Source organism: Mixophyes fleayi, chromosome 8, assembly GCF_038048845.1.
Source record: "Mixophyes fleayi isolate aMixFle1 chromosome 8, aMixFle1.hap1, whole genome shotgun sequence".
Taxonomy (NCBI): domain Eukaryota; kingdom Metazoa; phylum Chordata; class Amphibia; order Anura; family Limnodynastidae; genus Mixophyes; species Mixophyes fleayi.
The window spans coordinates 133,177,309-133,192,010 of NC_134409.1; the positions used below are offsets into that span (position 1 = coordinate 133,177,309).

General features: G+C 43.8%; 1 protein-coding gene across 1 annotated transcript; it reads right to left on the minus strand.

The window, feature by feature from the left end:
* Positions 1–2,220: 2,220 nt before the first annotated feature.
* MCM2 (minichromosome maintenance complex component 2) lies at positions 2,221–11,946 on the minus strand. The gene is made up of 16 exons (XM_075183637.1): positions 11,841–11,946; positions 10,337–10,527; positions 10,049–10,218; positions 8,709–8,972; positions 8,365–8,584; positions 7,979–8,186; positions 7,566–7,700; positions 7,160–7,351; positions 6,957–7,050; positions 6,590–6,840; positions 6,179–6,305; positions 5,961–6,073; positions 5,219–5,461; positions 4,844–5,026; positions 3,789–3,944; positions 2,221–2,839 (listed from the first exon to the last, which is right to left on the minus strand). The coding sequence occupies exons 1-16, from the start codon at positions 11,844–11,846 to the stop codon at positions 2,729–2,731; spliced, it is 2,664 nt and encodes an 887-aa protein (XP_075039738.1). The 5' UTR covers positions 11,847–11,946; the 3' UTR covers positions 2,221–2,728.
* Between the last annotated feature and the right edge of the window lie 2,756 nt (positions 11,947–14,702).

Consider the following 14,702-nt stretch of genomic DNA (forward strand, 5'->3'; position numbering starts at 1 on the left):
TTCATATTCTCACCATCTTGTAGGTTTAACGTGTCCAAAATCATTTTTAAAATATCCTTTGCCAAACATTTCTACCACTGATTTAAATCAAAGTTGTGCCCACTGTAGAGAATAGCTTGTTCAGTCCAGTGCCCAATTGTACAACGTAATTTGTTTGATCACATTGCTCTCAGATCTGATCTGATCATTCAATTGGGCCAATGGTCAGCTTCCTATGTGTATAGCCAGCACAGGGTAACAGCTAACGCTTGCTTTAACATTCATATCCATTGCTGCTAAGGACGACGTTTATCCTTTGCTTAATAAGCTATTTGGGATGTGTGTGAACCTTCACCTATATGGCAGTATGCAGAGAGCAACCTCTGAATGATTTAGAGTTAACTGAAAGAGCTTCTTTACTTTTCTTCATTTTAGCTCCAATTTAATAGAAGCAAAACCAATAACTTTCACATTTGTCCGTTGCCAATTATGTAAATCATTTACAGCCAAACACATTTCCCAATGCATGCTACACACGTGTTCCCTGAAAACATGTATGGTAAATGCACTAACCCATTTAGGTTTGCAGGATCCATTGTATGAAAGTTCCGCCCCTCTAGGGTACAGTGAGGCACCACTGAGCTGTATCCGAGACGCAGCGTTTTGGTTCTAGAACCAAAGTCTCGTCCCGATAACCAGACAGACTGCAAGGAAGCAATCAGCCCACAGCAGATGTCAGATTTGACCTGATTTAGCAAATCTCTGTTGTAGTTCACCTCTAATTACCCATCTGTTATTTAGTGTCTTTACAGAGCTTAACCCACACATCAATCTGCCAGTCTCGAATTAAGACTTCAACAGTCATCCCATTACAGCATCCTCCATTTATGGTCTGTGTGTGCAAAGGTGGAAGATGACACGGAGTTTATACTGTCTTATATCCAAAAGCTGGGGACACACCTATGTAATTATCCTGCAGCTCATACGATAAATGACTGGTCAGATATTGCATTAGTGTGTACACTCCCACGATCATCATTTATCATACAAAACCACACCGCTTCTGTTGATTAGGTTTTATAAACTTCCCAAAAATTGAATGGAACGATGACGGAACACATGTAGCAGTGTGTTCACACTCATGCCCAGCAGCGTAGGCAGATATCTGTACAGAGTCACGACCCTTTCAGCAGATGGTTAGGACAGCTGAAGATCACAGATCTGAAGATAAATGGTTTAGGTGTGTACACATGAATCTGCATGCTCAGCGAGACTGTCGTTGGTAAAATCGCCACTCAAGACGGAAAGCTTTTTTTTTTTTTTTTTTAAGTACTACATGTGTTCGCTCAACGCCCCCAAATATTAAACAATTTACATTCTTGCTTGACTAGAGCTGTAGTTCTATAGACAAACAATAACCAGTATATTACCGTTCCATTCATAGCACCACAACCAGTTACAAGATAGAATGACAAAACCGTTACAGTTTTAACATCGCATGGGGAACTGCAGGGTGCTGAATTTAGACACAATTCTTCTGTAAACAGAAGACCTCAGGTCCCACGGACTTCTGTACAGTTATTCTTAAACCTATATGTCATGATGCCACTACATGACTAGCCGTCTTACCATGAACTTACCAGACCTAGATGGGTTAGAAAAAAGTTTAAAGTCTTGATTAAAAATAAATTTGCATTTTAAAAGCTTGTGAAGCTATTTTGTAGCAGCAGATTTGTATCTCAGAGACAAACACTGCTAATGTGTAATTGTAGAAGACCTCTCACTCGTTGTAGATCACCCCCCCCTTCCCCAGCTTATGGTAACCCATTACAAACCAATATATCATACACTCATTTTGCAACCTGTTTTTCCATCATTGGCCTAAGAGAGAGGTACTCAAACTCAGAGCTTAGGAGCTGCCATCAGGTCATGTTTTCAGGACGTCTCTGTAAAAACAGATAATTACTTGACCTAGAAAAACACTCACCTGTGCTTGATTAAAGAAATCCTGAAAACATTAACTGTTGGTAGCTCTTGAGGACCGAGTTTGAGCACCTCTGGCCTATAGTAAGATAATATCCATAGATATTCCCCTATAAAGAACGAACTTGTGAGCTTAGATTTCCCTGTTGAACGTGTGTTTTTATACAACCTACAATGGCAGGACTTGTATCCCACCCTCCTGCAGAGACCTTGAAGCATGACTGCAGCCTACGCCGATAATGGAAATAATGCAACAGGTTGGCAAGGAAACTGCTTGTATTTCACTAGAAAATTACATTAAATCACTTCTCTCAAATATACAAAAAGGCCACTGTAGCGGAAGTCGTTTTCTGAATTACCCACTTGTAAAATAGGGCAGCGCGACATCCAGGGGAGCAACGCGGCTGCCGTGGGGAAGTTTGGAAATGGTTGTGCGTGGGTGTCAGTGAAGGCTAATCATGACAAGTAACAGTCGCTGTAAGACCACTGATCCAGGCTTACAATAATGAAGGTAAACTAGAATTCACGGTACTATGTATAGGGTTGATTTGGCGCTGGTATCGAAGCCGTCAATACAACATCTAGGTTCTAGTATCAGTCATTCTGTCAGTATTTGACCACATCCACCATCAGACTCAGCTTTCACCCCTCAGTTCATCAGCTGCAAAAGCAGCGGGTTTGCCAAGAAACCTCAATCAGTCCATGACGAGGGAAAAGGGAGATCTCCAATTGTCCATGTCCTCTCGTTCCCGTAGAAGATGCAGGCTCAGAACTGCTGGATAATCAGCTTTTTCTTCACATCGTGCACGAATCTGTTCATCTTGAACAGTTCGCTGTCGTAGAACGCAGAGAGGTTGTGGATGTTTATCTGCCGAGCCTAGAACAGGAGACCGGAGATGTTTAATACAGAGCACAACAAAGCTTTCAATAAATATACTTTAGAGTAATCTGTAACCAGCAATAGCAAAATTGCTTATCTGCTCGCTCCACCACAAACTGCATTTAGGAAAGTGCTTCCCCCTCATATAGTCAGCTTAAATACAACCCAAACTGGTGTTTGGATGAGTGGTTTTATAAAAAGGTGGCAGGATGGTATACATTCCAGTGCACATTTGTGCAGAGGATGGATTTGGTGGTTCGGATGGGTGACTTTATAAAGACAGAGCCTTGTACAGGATATTTTGGAAGGTACTGACCAGAGTGAGAGACCTCACAGAGTTGATCTGAACATGCAGAACACCCTCCTTACACCAGGGCCGCAACTAGGGCGACTGCCCAGGGCGCAACGCTGAAGGGGGTTGCGCAATTTAGGAATATTTTAGGTTAATTTGGTTAAAATTGAGGGCTAGGGGGGCGGCATTTGTCTTTCTCACCCCAGGCGCTAGAATTCTAAGTAACGGCTCTGCCTTACACTAACGGACAGGTGCCCTCTAACAGAGACCACTGGGCAGAGCGATTGGCCTCTGGTTTAGTAACTTCTGACCAGATTGTCCAACTACAGTGTGGGGGTAATATCCTAGAAGGTCTCACAAAACCCCACAAAAACACTCCTAAATGAAGATATATTTGCAGCTCTCCCTTTATCTTCCAGCCATCAGGTTCTCACACATTACTACCAGCTTGCAGGTGGGAGATGTGAAGCATGAACATTATTAGAGCAACACGTCCATATTTCACAAGTCAGATAAAACCAATCACCCATCTGAAGGGCAGACTCAGCAGAACTGGGAGAAACCAGCATGAACACCACCTTGATGAATGTCACAATAAATAGAGTTATACAATTCCCACTGCTCAAGTTAGACCTAATTCTGTGACAAACTCACCTTGTCTACAAGATCTTTCTCAGACACCTCTATGGCGTCCTGCTGCGCCCCGTATCTGTTCCGCTGATACGTCACCTGCTCAGCCACAAGCTGTTTTAGGATGAACAGGAGCAGCTCATTGTTGTCTCTTCTGAACGACAAGTACCGGGCAAAGGTCTATTGAAGACAGAAAATTCACATTAATACTCTACATGTGCTCATTCTAACTAAACAGCAGTTTACAAGAATAATTATATTACAAGCTGGTTTGTGAACAAAGACCACTAATCATTAGGTCCCGAGAAATGAATTACTTCTATTGGTAAATGGTCTACACAACCAGTATCACCACATTTATATACCAGTGTTTAATAGCCAACCAATATAAAGCTATCCCGTTCCGCACAATTCAACATTCTCACATTGCAAGTAAAATAAGATGTTGTATGTAATGTGTTGTGGGAAGAGACATTTAAGTCTTCTGTTCATTTTTATCAAGCTGTATTGGTCCAGATTCTAATACAGTGCTACTAGTGAGTCTGGACACAAAACTGCCAAGGAAGATGGTTCTGTGCAGACAAATTATACAACACACCGTCCATTTGTGGATACAGCCTACTTACTGAAAGTGAACATATGCACCTTAACCTTTTTAACACGGCCTGCAGACCACCAATGGAATCACAGTATATGGAAAGAGAATAGTGAATCAAAGGCAACTTTATGAACCATGTTGAAACTTGGTAACCTATCCATATCCATAATCCCTCTTTCTAGGCCGGAAGACAAAAGGCAGTTTTGTTTGGGATAAACCTGGTAAAGATCTGCTTCTCGGACCTTGAACAGTGTGCATTTTGTCGATTCCCTTTCAAACGCATAGTGTGCATTAAGCATTGGTTGAACCAATTTGATGTCATCTGATCATTAATCCACTTGCGAACCAGGGACGAGAGCTACCACGCCATGCTGATTGGGGTAGGAGTAGTTTGGTCTACACAACGCCGAAAGATCATTCAAGTCAGCAACGGAAGATTTTAGCTTTTCCATGAAACGGGGAAATACTAGCAGGTACTGACCTTCCGCATGCTCCTCATGACGCTGAATTTCTGCGTATCTATGAAACTCTCCAGCATCACCCTTATAGCCATGTTCACATCATCCTCCACCACATAGTCTCTCAGGTGCATGCGAGCATGGGCCTCTGCCATGCGAATCATCGATTCAATGTGTCGCACGGTGATGGGAATACTGCCGGTCGCCTGCAGGGGACAAGGGACATACGGGTTATTCAACAGATGAACATGCAAAAGTCCACGTTAAACACAGTGTGAGATTTAACAGTGAATTTTACTTGTGAGTGCAACAGTGTATTCAAAACCAGAATTGGAACACAGCACCATCTAGTGGAGGAAAGATGTAATACAACAGAATGACATTTAAATACCACTCACCATGGACTCCTTCCTGAGATCACTGTACATCTTGGCCACCTTGTCCTGGTCCATCTGGTTCAGTTTGGGGTGAACCTTCTCCTTGGCGTATATGATGTATTTCTTCAGCACCTCCTGAGGCAGCGGATCTACCCCAAACGTATTGGGCAAAACGAGCTCTTCCCCATCTCCATTGACCATATCTTTATTGCTTGGGTGATGCTTGATATGGCTGCCAACCACAAACCTCGCCAACATTTCATCCTAAAACAAAAGGACGGGTTTTTTTGGTTGCAGAAATTACTAAATACACAGCCATAAACCACAGTTACAGGCCAAGGTGAAATTATATTAGATTTTACTAAGTAATGTATTATCACCTATATAATAAATAGCAGAGATTATTGTATAGGCAGTTACAACAAATATTTCATGATAAATCATCCATTGAGGGGACCAGTTGTACGTTATGGCTGTGCTTGATTAATAAAAAAAATTTGAACAACATATTCAGTGTGTTGAACTTTTTTTTTTTTTTTTTTGCATCTGGTGTCGCAACAGCAAAATGTTTAAGAACACCAGAAATAGGCCAAGTGTCTGCAACAAGAGCTGTGGAATAAGAGCACAAATGTGACACCCTCATTATTCTGCTTTCCGATAGAACGATCTAACCAATATGACGGAGTACTTGTACTAAAATTAACGTTTCCATTCTGAAAATCCTGAAATACGGAGCAGTCTCTGGGCGTAAACAGTGCAGTACCTGAACAGGATCCACAGTGTCTCTCACCACACACAGGATGTCAAACCGAGACACGATGGGCTCAGTCAGATCCACGTTTTCGGAAAAGGTTAAAGACGGATCATAGCGACCACCTGCAAAAGCAAGAAACGGTCTGGTGTAAACAGAAGTTGCGGCAGCGCTTTCTGGAAGAGGAATGAGACAGAGCACTTGTTAAGTTAGATGAAGGGAAGGTTTACCTATGGGATTGGACGCAGCAATGATCGTGCAGCGAGCCTGTAATGAGGTCACAATACCGGCCTTGGAGATAGAGATACTCTGCTGCTCCATGGCTTCGTGGATACTTGTCCTGTCCTGATCATTCATCTACAACATATCAGCAATTGTGAATTACACGCTATATTCAAGCAAACTGCAATAAGCAATTTCTGAAATTAATTTATAAGTTTGCCATTCTCTCCTTACAACAAGACAATATTTAAGTTCTGATCCCAAAACTGATATTATCTTTGATTTTGTAGCCAAACATTGGCATCCTGTGAATTCAGTTACCCATCTAACCCATGAACACAAGACACTGAGCGTTTAAAATCCTTTTCCTAAGCGGCACAACATTCCTCAAGTTCGTGAATCATTAAGAAGCCGCTAACCTTGTCAAACTCATCGATCAGGCACACGCCCCTGTCCGCCAGCACAAGGGCTCCGGCTTCCAGTGTCCATTCCTTGGTCACCGGGTGGCGCTGGACGTAGGCGGTCAGACCCACGGCGGAAGCTCCTTGGCCGGTGGTAAATACGGCTCTGCTGGAGACTTTCTCGATGTACTTCAGGAATTGGGATTTCGCCGTCCCTGGGTCACCGCACAGGAGGACGTTTATGTCCCCACGCACTTTGTGTTTACCTCCTGTCACAGACCAACAAAAACCAAAGTTTACATTTTTTTTTTTTTAAGCCAAGTGTCCTTATGCCCTCTTTTGTTAATAGGACACACTAATATTGTGTATTTCTTCTTGTACACACCTGGATTCTTAGGCTCTCCTCCAAACAAAGCCAGCGCTAAGCCTCTCTTGATGTCCTCATGTCCATAGATGGATGGAGCCATGCTTGCGAAGATCTTCAAGGAGAAAGATGGAGACTGGTTATTGGCAGGTTCAAACAACAAATTAGGTTGACCGGTTTTGACTACGGAAGGACCAGATGATTCCACTAACTGGTCACCTCACCTTCTCTCCAATACGTTCATCTTTAGAAAGCGCCACGATGGATTTAACGTCCTCGTCCGTCAGTTCTCCCACCGCCACTTTGTCATCTTTCTTAGTGATGTGATTGGCCATAATAACGGTGGCAAATACGGGGAAACCGCTGGCTGTGTTGAGGGATCCATCATAGTTGTTGTGGTAGATACCGGTCAGCTCCTGTCATACAAAATAGGTTACACTTACTCCAAAGCAGCATTAAAGAGACAAACTCAGGTTCTACTTTACTGCACAGATGTGACAGTATTACCGGGTCTAATGTTCTTTGTTAGAGACATTTCTATACTATTTTATGCAGACTGAACTATTCTTCCTATGAGAAGTTTCCTGCCATGTGCCTGGACATCAAAGATCAGATTCACACTGCACTTACTATTTCATCCCCTGGTTTACAGCTGTCCACCAAGTCTGCGAGGAGAACGGCATCTTTGGAGCGAGGAAGCCGACCAGCTGCTACTTTCCCAGGACTCTCCTGTATAGTGATACGCTGATAGTTCTGGTACACAGTCTGGAAAAAGGCAGATGAGATAAATGTAAGTGGCACAATTACGGTTGGCATTTAAGAGAATGAACCCAGCTCTCCCTCCTCAGTTACTGAAAAAAAACAATCAAAGATTTTTGCAAGACAGCGAGAACCACAGAGGTCACAGTTCAAGCTCTTATTAGGACACACAGCTGTTAGCGGAGAACTGCAAAGACCGATCATGTCATTTCTGGAGACGTTACAATAAGACGACACATTATGATGCACTACCCAAAAGCCCACAACATACAAAAACGACCAACCTCCTCCATGTTGATCTCAAACGGTCCAAGGGACTGACACTCGGGACAAGAACCGGGCTTCACCTCCTGGTTCTGAGACTGGAAGAAAGGCCCCAGGATGAAATTACACTTGTTACAGTTGTATTTGACCATGCTGAGTTGCGGCAAGACCCCAGTACAGCAGGTCACCACGCCGCTGGTCCGGATCAGCTGATTCAGATGCAGCTGCCTGATGGGAGCGAAAAGGAGACATTAGCAGGCTGCAAATTAACAAATCTCTCACACACACACACATATATATATATATATATATATTATATAAAAAATAGGCTATGTACGCAATACTAAACCATATGAAATTCTTAAGATGCCCCTTTGATGATAGAAGAGTTATGTTTGTTATATACCTGAGCGATCTCAGCTCTTCCACAAGTGGGAGGTGAGAGATCCGGACGTGAATCTCACGGGCGATGCGGTCATACTTGGGGTACATAACTAACACCACCTCCTTGGCGGCCTCATCAAAAATCTTCAACATTTCGGCAGGGGCTTCCGGCAGGAAATAAGCCAAGACATGCTCACGGGCGGCCAGGTCTTCATAGTTTACCGCCAGGCTTTCTTTGTTGTCTGGACCAGGAAGAAATCAGGTCATTTGCATGTGCAAATATGTTGCATCTTACAGCCTACCTCCTGTAAATATTTTAATGGAACGCACAGGGGATCAGTCGGCCGGACACAGAAGAAGCCTTACCTTTACACATATCGCTGATCTTCTCTTTGAAGACATTGTGTCCATGCTCGTCTACGTGGGTCCTCAGGAAGTTTTTGAATCGATGGTAGATCTCCAAGCGGGTGGCAGCCATGGACACCCACTCTCTCACCGAGTGGCCCTTCATGTCCTCCAGATTTTCTATGCTTTCAATCATTTCTTCGTCTTCATCCGGGACGCCCTCTGCGGCACGCTCGGCCAGCCTTCGTTTCCGTGCGGGCCGGTCCTCCTCCTCATCGTCACTATCTAGTTATGGAATAAACGGAGAGTCTGTTTCTACATCGTGGGATTTAGAAAACTTTATTTTCTGCTGATAGACTTGAACAAACACAAGAAAGATTACCATGTTACTGGAAACTTCAGTGGGCACTTTTACAGTTTCCTACACAAAGCAGCTGTGTGTCTAGAAGACTAATTTCATGGGTGGTCTGAATGGGCAAGGTAGCACTATGGTTAGCATTGCTGTTTCATTGTGCTGCAGTCATCAGTTCAATTGCCACCATGGCCCTACCTGTGTGGAGTTTGTATGTTCTCTACGTATTTGTGAGAAATCATCTTCCGAAACAGTATGTGTGTGTGTAGACTATTTTATAGACTTGTGTAGACTAATGTAGACTTTTCAAGTTTAATATTTTATAAAGGTATAGGTTTATAAACAGAAAATATGAATAGGTTCCCAATATAGATGCAAAGTGTGATAACACACGTGCTTTACACAAGTGTAATGGTCTGCAACCAGACAGGTGCGATACACATCTATACAAAACACAAGTCGGTGATGTGCAGATACCGCACCAGGTGGGACTGGTACAGGCATCACAAACTTACATATACACGGCCCCAACGGAGCCCCAGGTCGATGAAGTATCGGAGGATTGTCATGGATCGGTTGGAAATTTATACACACTACACAATGGAAAGGAGATTGGAAGGAAAATATTGAACGGTGCGACCAACCAAGTGAGGCCACAAGCTTCCATTTGGGCAGACTTTCGACCATGGTGTCACTACGCACACTGACCCCACTTTCGAATAAGCGGTTGTATGTCGGCTGGTGGAGCCGACTGGACAAAAACCCCGTAGTGTGTACCCAGCTTAAGTTGCATGTGCATGATTCCATAGAGAGACCAGGCACTGATCCCTGGGAGGCTTGCATTATTTTTATTAAATTTGGGCAAACATCTCATTTCGTGGTTAGGTTAATGAGTGTAATAGATGTAGTGTATGCATTGGAAACTTGGCGCTTTCCAGCCCTTGGACTACAACCCTCACTATGGTTTTGCCAGGAGTAGCAACACAAACGACAGTGCGTTAAAACATACCGTAAAGAAGCCCCCTGCGCATACGTCCCAAATCGCGGCCCGTCTCTCGATCTCGCACTCTCATGGCCTGTTCCGCAGCGTCCCTCTGACTGGCGGTTAGGTCATCAACGTCTTCATCATCCAAGCCTTCCGCTTCATATATGTCCAGCTCAGAGATGGGGCGATAATCCCTGAAAACCAGAAAAAAACAGATTAAACAAAGAACATTATTGTTTGCCTAATGTAGATGAGGCAATGTTCAAATCAACTAAGCAGTGTGGAATAAATACTATGAATAAAGTTTTGCACCTTTCCATGCCATCGCCAATGAGCTCCTCCCCATCTTCCTCCTCGTCCACCGGGAGAACTTCATCCCCCAAAAGACCGTCCGACTCATCCTCAAAAGGGGGAAGATCCCGGCCAGGGCTAGAAGTCAGCGCATCCCCACGTCTGGATCCTGTTCTGGGGCTTGTAGCAATGTTGAATGACTCAGAAGAATCCTGTAACGCAAAAATAATGTGATCAGTCTGCTATAAAGCTTAAGGTGTCAGATGTCATACTTTTTCATTTTCAATTTACTTACTGATTTATCAGCTGTTCAATTCTGCTAAATTTTACTTCAATGTAAGACACAGCAGCTCCAAATCACAACACCTCTGGTTTAGCAGTAGTCTTTGGCCACAATTTTGGAAGGGGTAACATAACTATCCAGCTTGCTCACGCTGGGTAGTAGCAGGTGCAAAACAACACCCCAGCTAAGTAATTATTTGGGCCCTTGCATTATAAATATATATATATATATATATATATATATATATATATATACACATACATACACACACAAACATACACACAATTTGGAGAACAGATTCAATTAGCTCATTTATCAGGCAGGTCAAAATTTATGACTAATGAGCAGCACAGTGGCTCAGAGGTTAGCACTTCTGCCTCACAGCACTGGGGCAATTAGCTTGATTCCCGACCATGGCCTTATCTGTGTGGAGTTTGTATGTTCTCCCCGTGTTTGCGTGGGTTTCCTCCGGGTGCTCCGGTTTCCTCCCACATCCCAAAAACATACTGATAGCAGCCAATTAACCTATCAAAATTCACCCGTGTGTGTGTGTTAGGGAATTTAGACTGTAAGCCCCAATGGGGCAGCGACTGATGTGAATGAGTTCTCTGTACAGCGCTGCAGAATCAGTGGCGCTATATATTAATAAATAGTGATGAAACAACTCAACTGCCCTACCCACAGCAGAAAAACATATCATGCACAGTCTTTTAAAGCATCTACACATTTAGGTTACAGAACAAGGCACATGTCACCAAATGCAGCAATCCATCCCAATAGGAAACATTTTTATTGGACATTTGAACTTTAGAAACAGAACATTTAAAAAGGTATAGTTTTAAATGACCAGATGCTGCTCCTTCTGTGCAACAATACTTATGACAAGTTATTTTAAAAATTCACTTTTTTTTTTAAGATAAATCCTGCAGACACGTGGGAGCCAGAGAGAGAGAATCAGGGAGCATGTAATGAGCTCCAGAAGCCAGACAGAGTATTATACATATAATATAATGTATACACGTATATACCCTCACATCAGCCCTGTGATACACTGTACAACCCGGGACACTCCAGCTATTGTGCATCTAAAACCTCTGACACATGCGGCATGCTGAGACTTATAGTTCCACAACAGCTGACGAGCACAGGCTGTCTAAAGCCAGACGTAAACTTAATGCACAGTTCAGGCAGAGATGACACCGGGACAGCCCGGTTACCGGGCCGCTGTCTGATCGCACTCACCGCCATGGTCTCGCTGCTCGACTTTCTCCTTCCACCGGCTTGGCGCGAAAACACCACGTGACCTCCCCCAAACCCGCGAAAATCTCCTGATTTACATGAGCTCCGCCCCCGTGCCAGTACGAAGTATAGGGAAAGGGAGCGGGTCTATGGTAATACGGACTTACCACTGTTCCCGCGAAAATCTCTTCGTTTGCATGAACCCCGCCCCCGTGTCAGTAATATGCATAGGGAAAGGGGTGGATCTATGATAATACAGACTTCCCACAGTTCCCGAGATAAACAATTAATTTGCATGAGCCCCGCCCTATCTCAGTAGTATGTGTATGGTAAGGGGCGGGTGTATGGTAATACAGACTTCCCATAGTTCATGGCGGGAAGCTCGACATGTCCATAGAGCCCGGCTGTGTGGTTGGGGGCTATGTAGGGGAGGGGGGAGATTGTGAATGCATTTAACATATCTACTTATTAGAAATGCCTTGAAATATATTAGCCTTCATTAATATTCATTAGATAGTGGCTCAGTGTGTCATGATCACATATATATATATATATATATATATATAGCTCCAGCAGATTCTGTAGCGCTTTACAATTGGGAATATTAATAAAACAATACTGGGTAATACATACGTAGAGGTAAGGGGGCCCTGCTCGCAAGCTTACAATCTATAGGACAATGGTTTGATACACAAGGGCACGTGCTACATCATATTGCACATTGGTCCAGCTAAAATGTAAAGTTTTGGTGGGCTGTGTGATCAGTTACACAACTATGTTGGTCAGAGGGTTGTTGTCTGGTGTTAGCTGTGTATTACCATCCTCTACAGTAATAGGGTAACCTAGAGAGATTAAGATGTTGGTTGAAGAATATTATAAGCTTGTCTGAAGAGGTGGGGTTTCAGAGAACACTTGAAGGTTTGAAGACTAGAGGACCATAAATCCCACCCCGCAAGCTAGGGATTTATGGTCATGTTGTCAATAGAAATAGAAAGGTCAGGCAGGAAGCTTCTTTTGTTGGGTGGGAATATTATTACTTCAGTTTTTGAAAGATTGAGTTTGAGTTGGCGAGAAGACATCCAAGATGAAATGTCAGAAAGACTGTCAGTAACGCGAGACAACACAGATGGCGAAAGATCAGGAGAGGATAGATAGATTTGTGTATCATCCGCATAGAGATGATACTGAAATCCAAAGGAGCTTATTAGTTTTCCAAGAGAAGTGGTGTAGATAGAGAATAGCAGAGGACCTAGGGCTGAGCCTTGTGGTACTCCAACTGATAAAGGAAGTGGAGTGGAGGTTGTTCCAGAGAAATGGTCTTATCTGTGTGGAGTTTGTATGTTCTCCCCGTCTTTGTGTGGTTTTCCTCTTGGTGCTCCCATTTCCTCCCACACTCCAAAAAAACATACTAGTAGGTTAATTGGCTGCTTTCAAAATTGAAGTGTGTGTGTGTGTGTGTGTGTGTGTGTGTGTGTGAATTTAAACTCTAATCTCCAATGAAGCAGGGACTGATGTGAGTGAGTTCTCTGTACAGCGCTGCAGAAGCAGTGGCGCTATATAAATAAATGGTGATGATGATGGTCTCACACAGGTACCAGGACATATGCAGTAACACAGATAAGAGGATACATATATGATACCGTGGGCAGCACGGTGGCGAAGTGGTAGCACTTCTGCCTCACAGCACTGGGGTCATGAGTTCAATTCCCAACCATGGCCTTATCTGTGTGGAGTTTGTATGTTCTCCCTGTGTTTGCGTGGGTTTCCTCCAGGTGCTCCGGTTTCCTCCCACACTCCAAAAACATACTAGTAGGTTAATTGGCTGCTATCAAAAATTGACCCTAGTCTCTACCTGTCTGTCTGTCTGTGTGAGTGTGTGTCTATATTAGGGAATTTAGACTGTAAGCTCCAATGGGGCAGGGACAGATGTGAATGAGTTCTCTGTACAGCGCTGCGGAATCAGTGGCGCTATATAAATAAATGATGATGATGATGATGATGATATATTGGGAAATAATACTGGTTCCTGCCCTCTGGTCTCACACAGGTACCAGGACATATGCAGTAACACAGATATGAGGATACATATGATATATTGGGGAATAAGCCTTGAGTCCAGGGTGGGGGATATACAGATGGCTGGTGTGGTACTGGGACTATATAGGCGAGACCAGTGTGGGGGTGGGGTGATAATATACAGATGGCTGGTGTGGTACTGGGGGTATATAAGGATAGACCAGTGTGGGGGTGGGGGGATATTATACAGATGGCTGGTGTGGGACTGGGACTATATAGAGGAGACCAGTGTGAGTCTGGGGGGTGGGGGGATATTATACGGATGGCTGGTGTGGGACTGGGACTATATATAGGAGACCAGTGTGGGTCTGGGGTCTGGGGGGTGGGGGGATATTATACAGATGCCTGGTGTGGGACTGGGACTATATAGAGGAGACCAGTGTGAGTCTGGGGGGTGGGGAGATATTATACAGATGGCTGGTGTGGGACTGGGACTATATATAGGAGACCAGTGTGGGGGTGGGGGGATATTATACAGATGCCTGGTGTGGGACTGGGACTATATAGAGGAGACCAGTGTGAGTCTGGGGGGTGGGGGGATATTATACAGATGGCTGGTGTGGGACTGGGGGGGGGTATGTAGCTGAGTCCAGGGTGGGTGATATTATACTGCTGTGAGGGGTGTATAGGGGAAACTGCTTGGGGGTTGAACAGATTACCCTGCTGCTGTTGTTTGTAATGATTACTGGTATACTACAGCTACAACATTATTATCACTGAAGTAAACTGTTCTGTTTCCTCATTCTTTAAGGGACTAGAAATGTTTTGGGATGATAAGACATAGTTTCG

Bases quoted from the DNA above. Each gene is read 5' to 3' on its own strand.
- MCM2 (XM_075183637.1), bottom strand. The intron at 10,219-10,336 runs GTGCAAAACTTT...TCTGGTTTTCAG, and splicing joins ATTGGCGATGGCATGGAAAG to GGATTATCGCCCCATCTCTG. The intron at 6,306-6,589 runs GTTAGCGGCTTC...GATATGTTGTAG, and splicing joins TGATCGATGAGTTTGACAAG to ATGAATGATCAGGACAGGAC.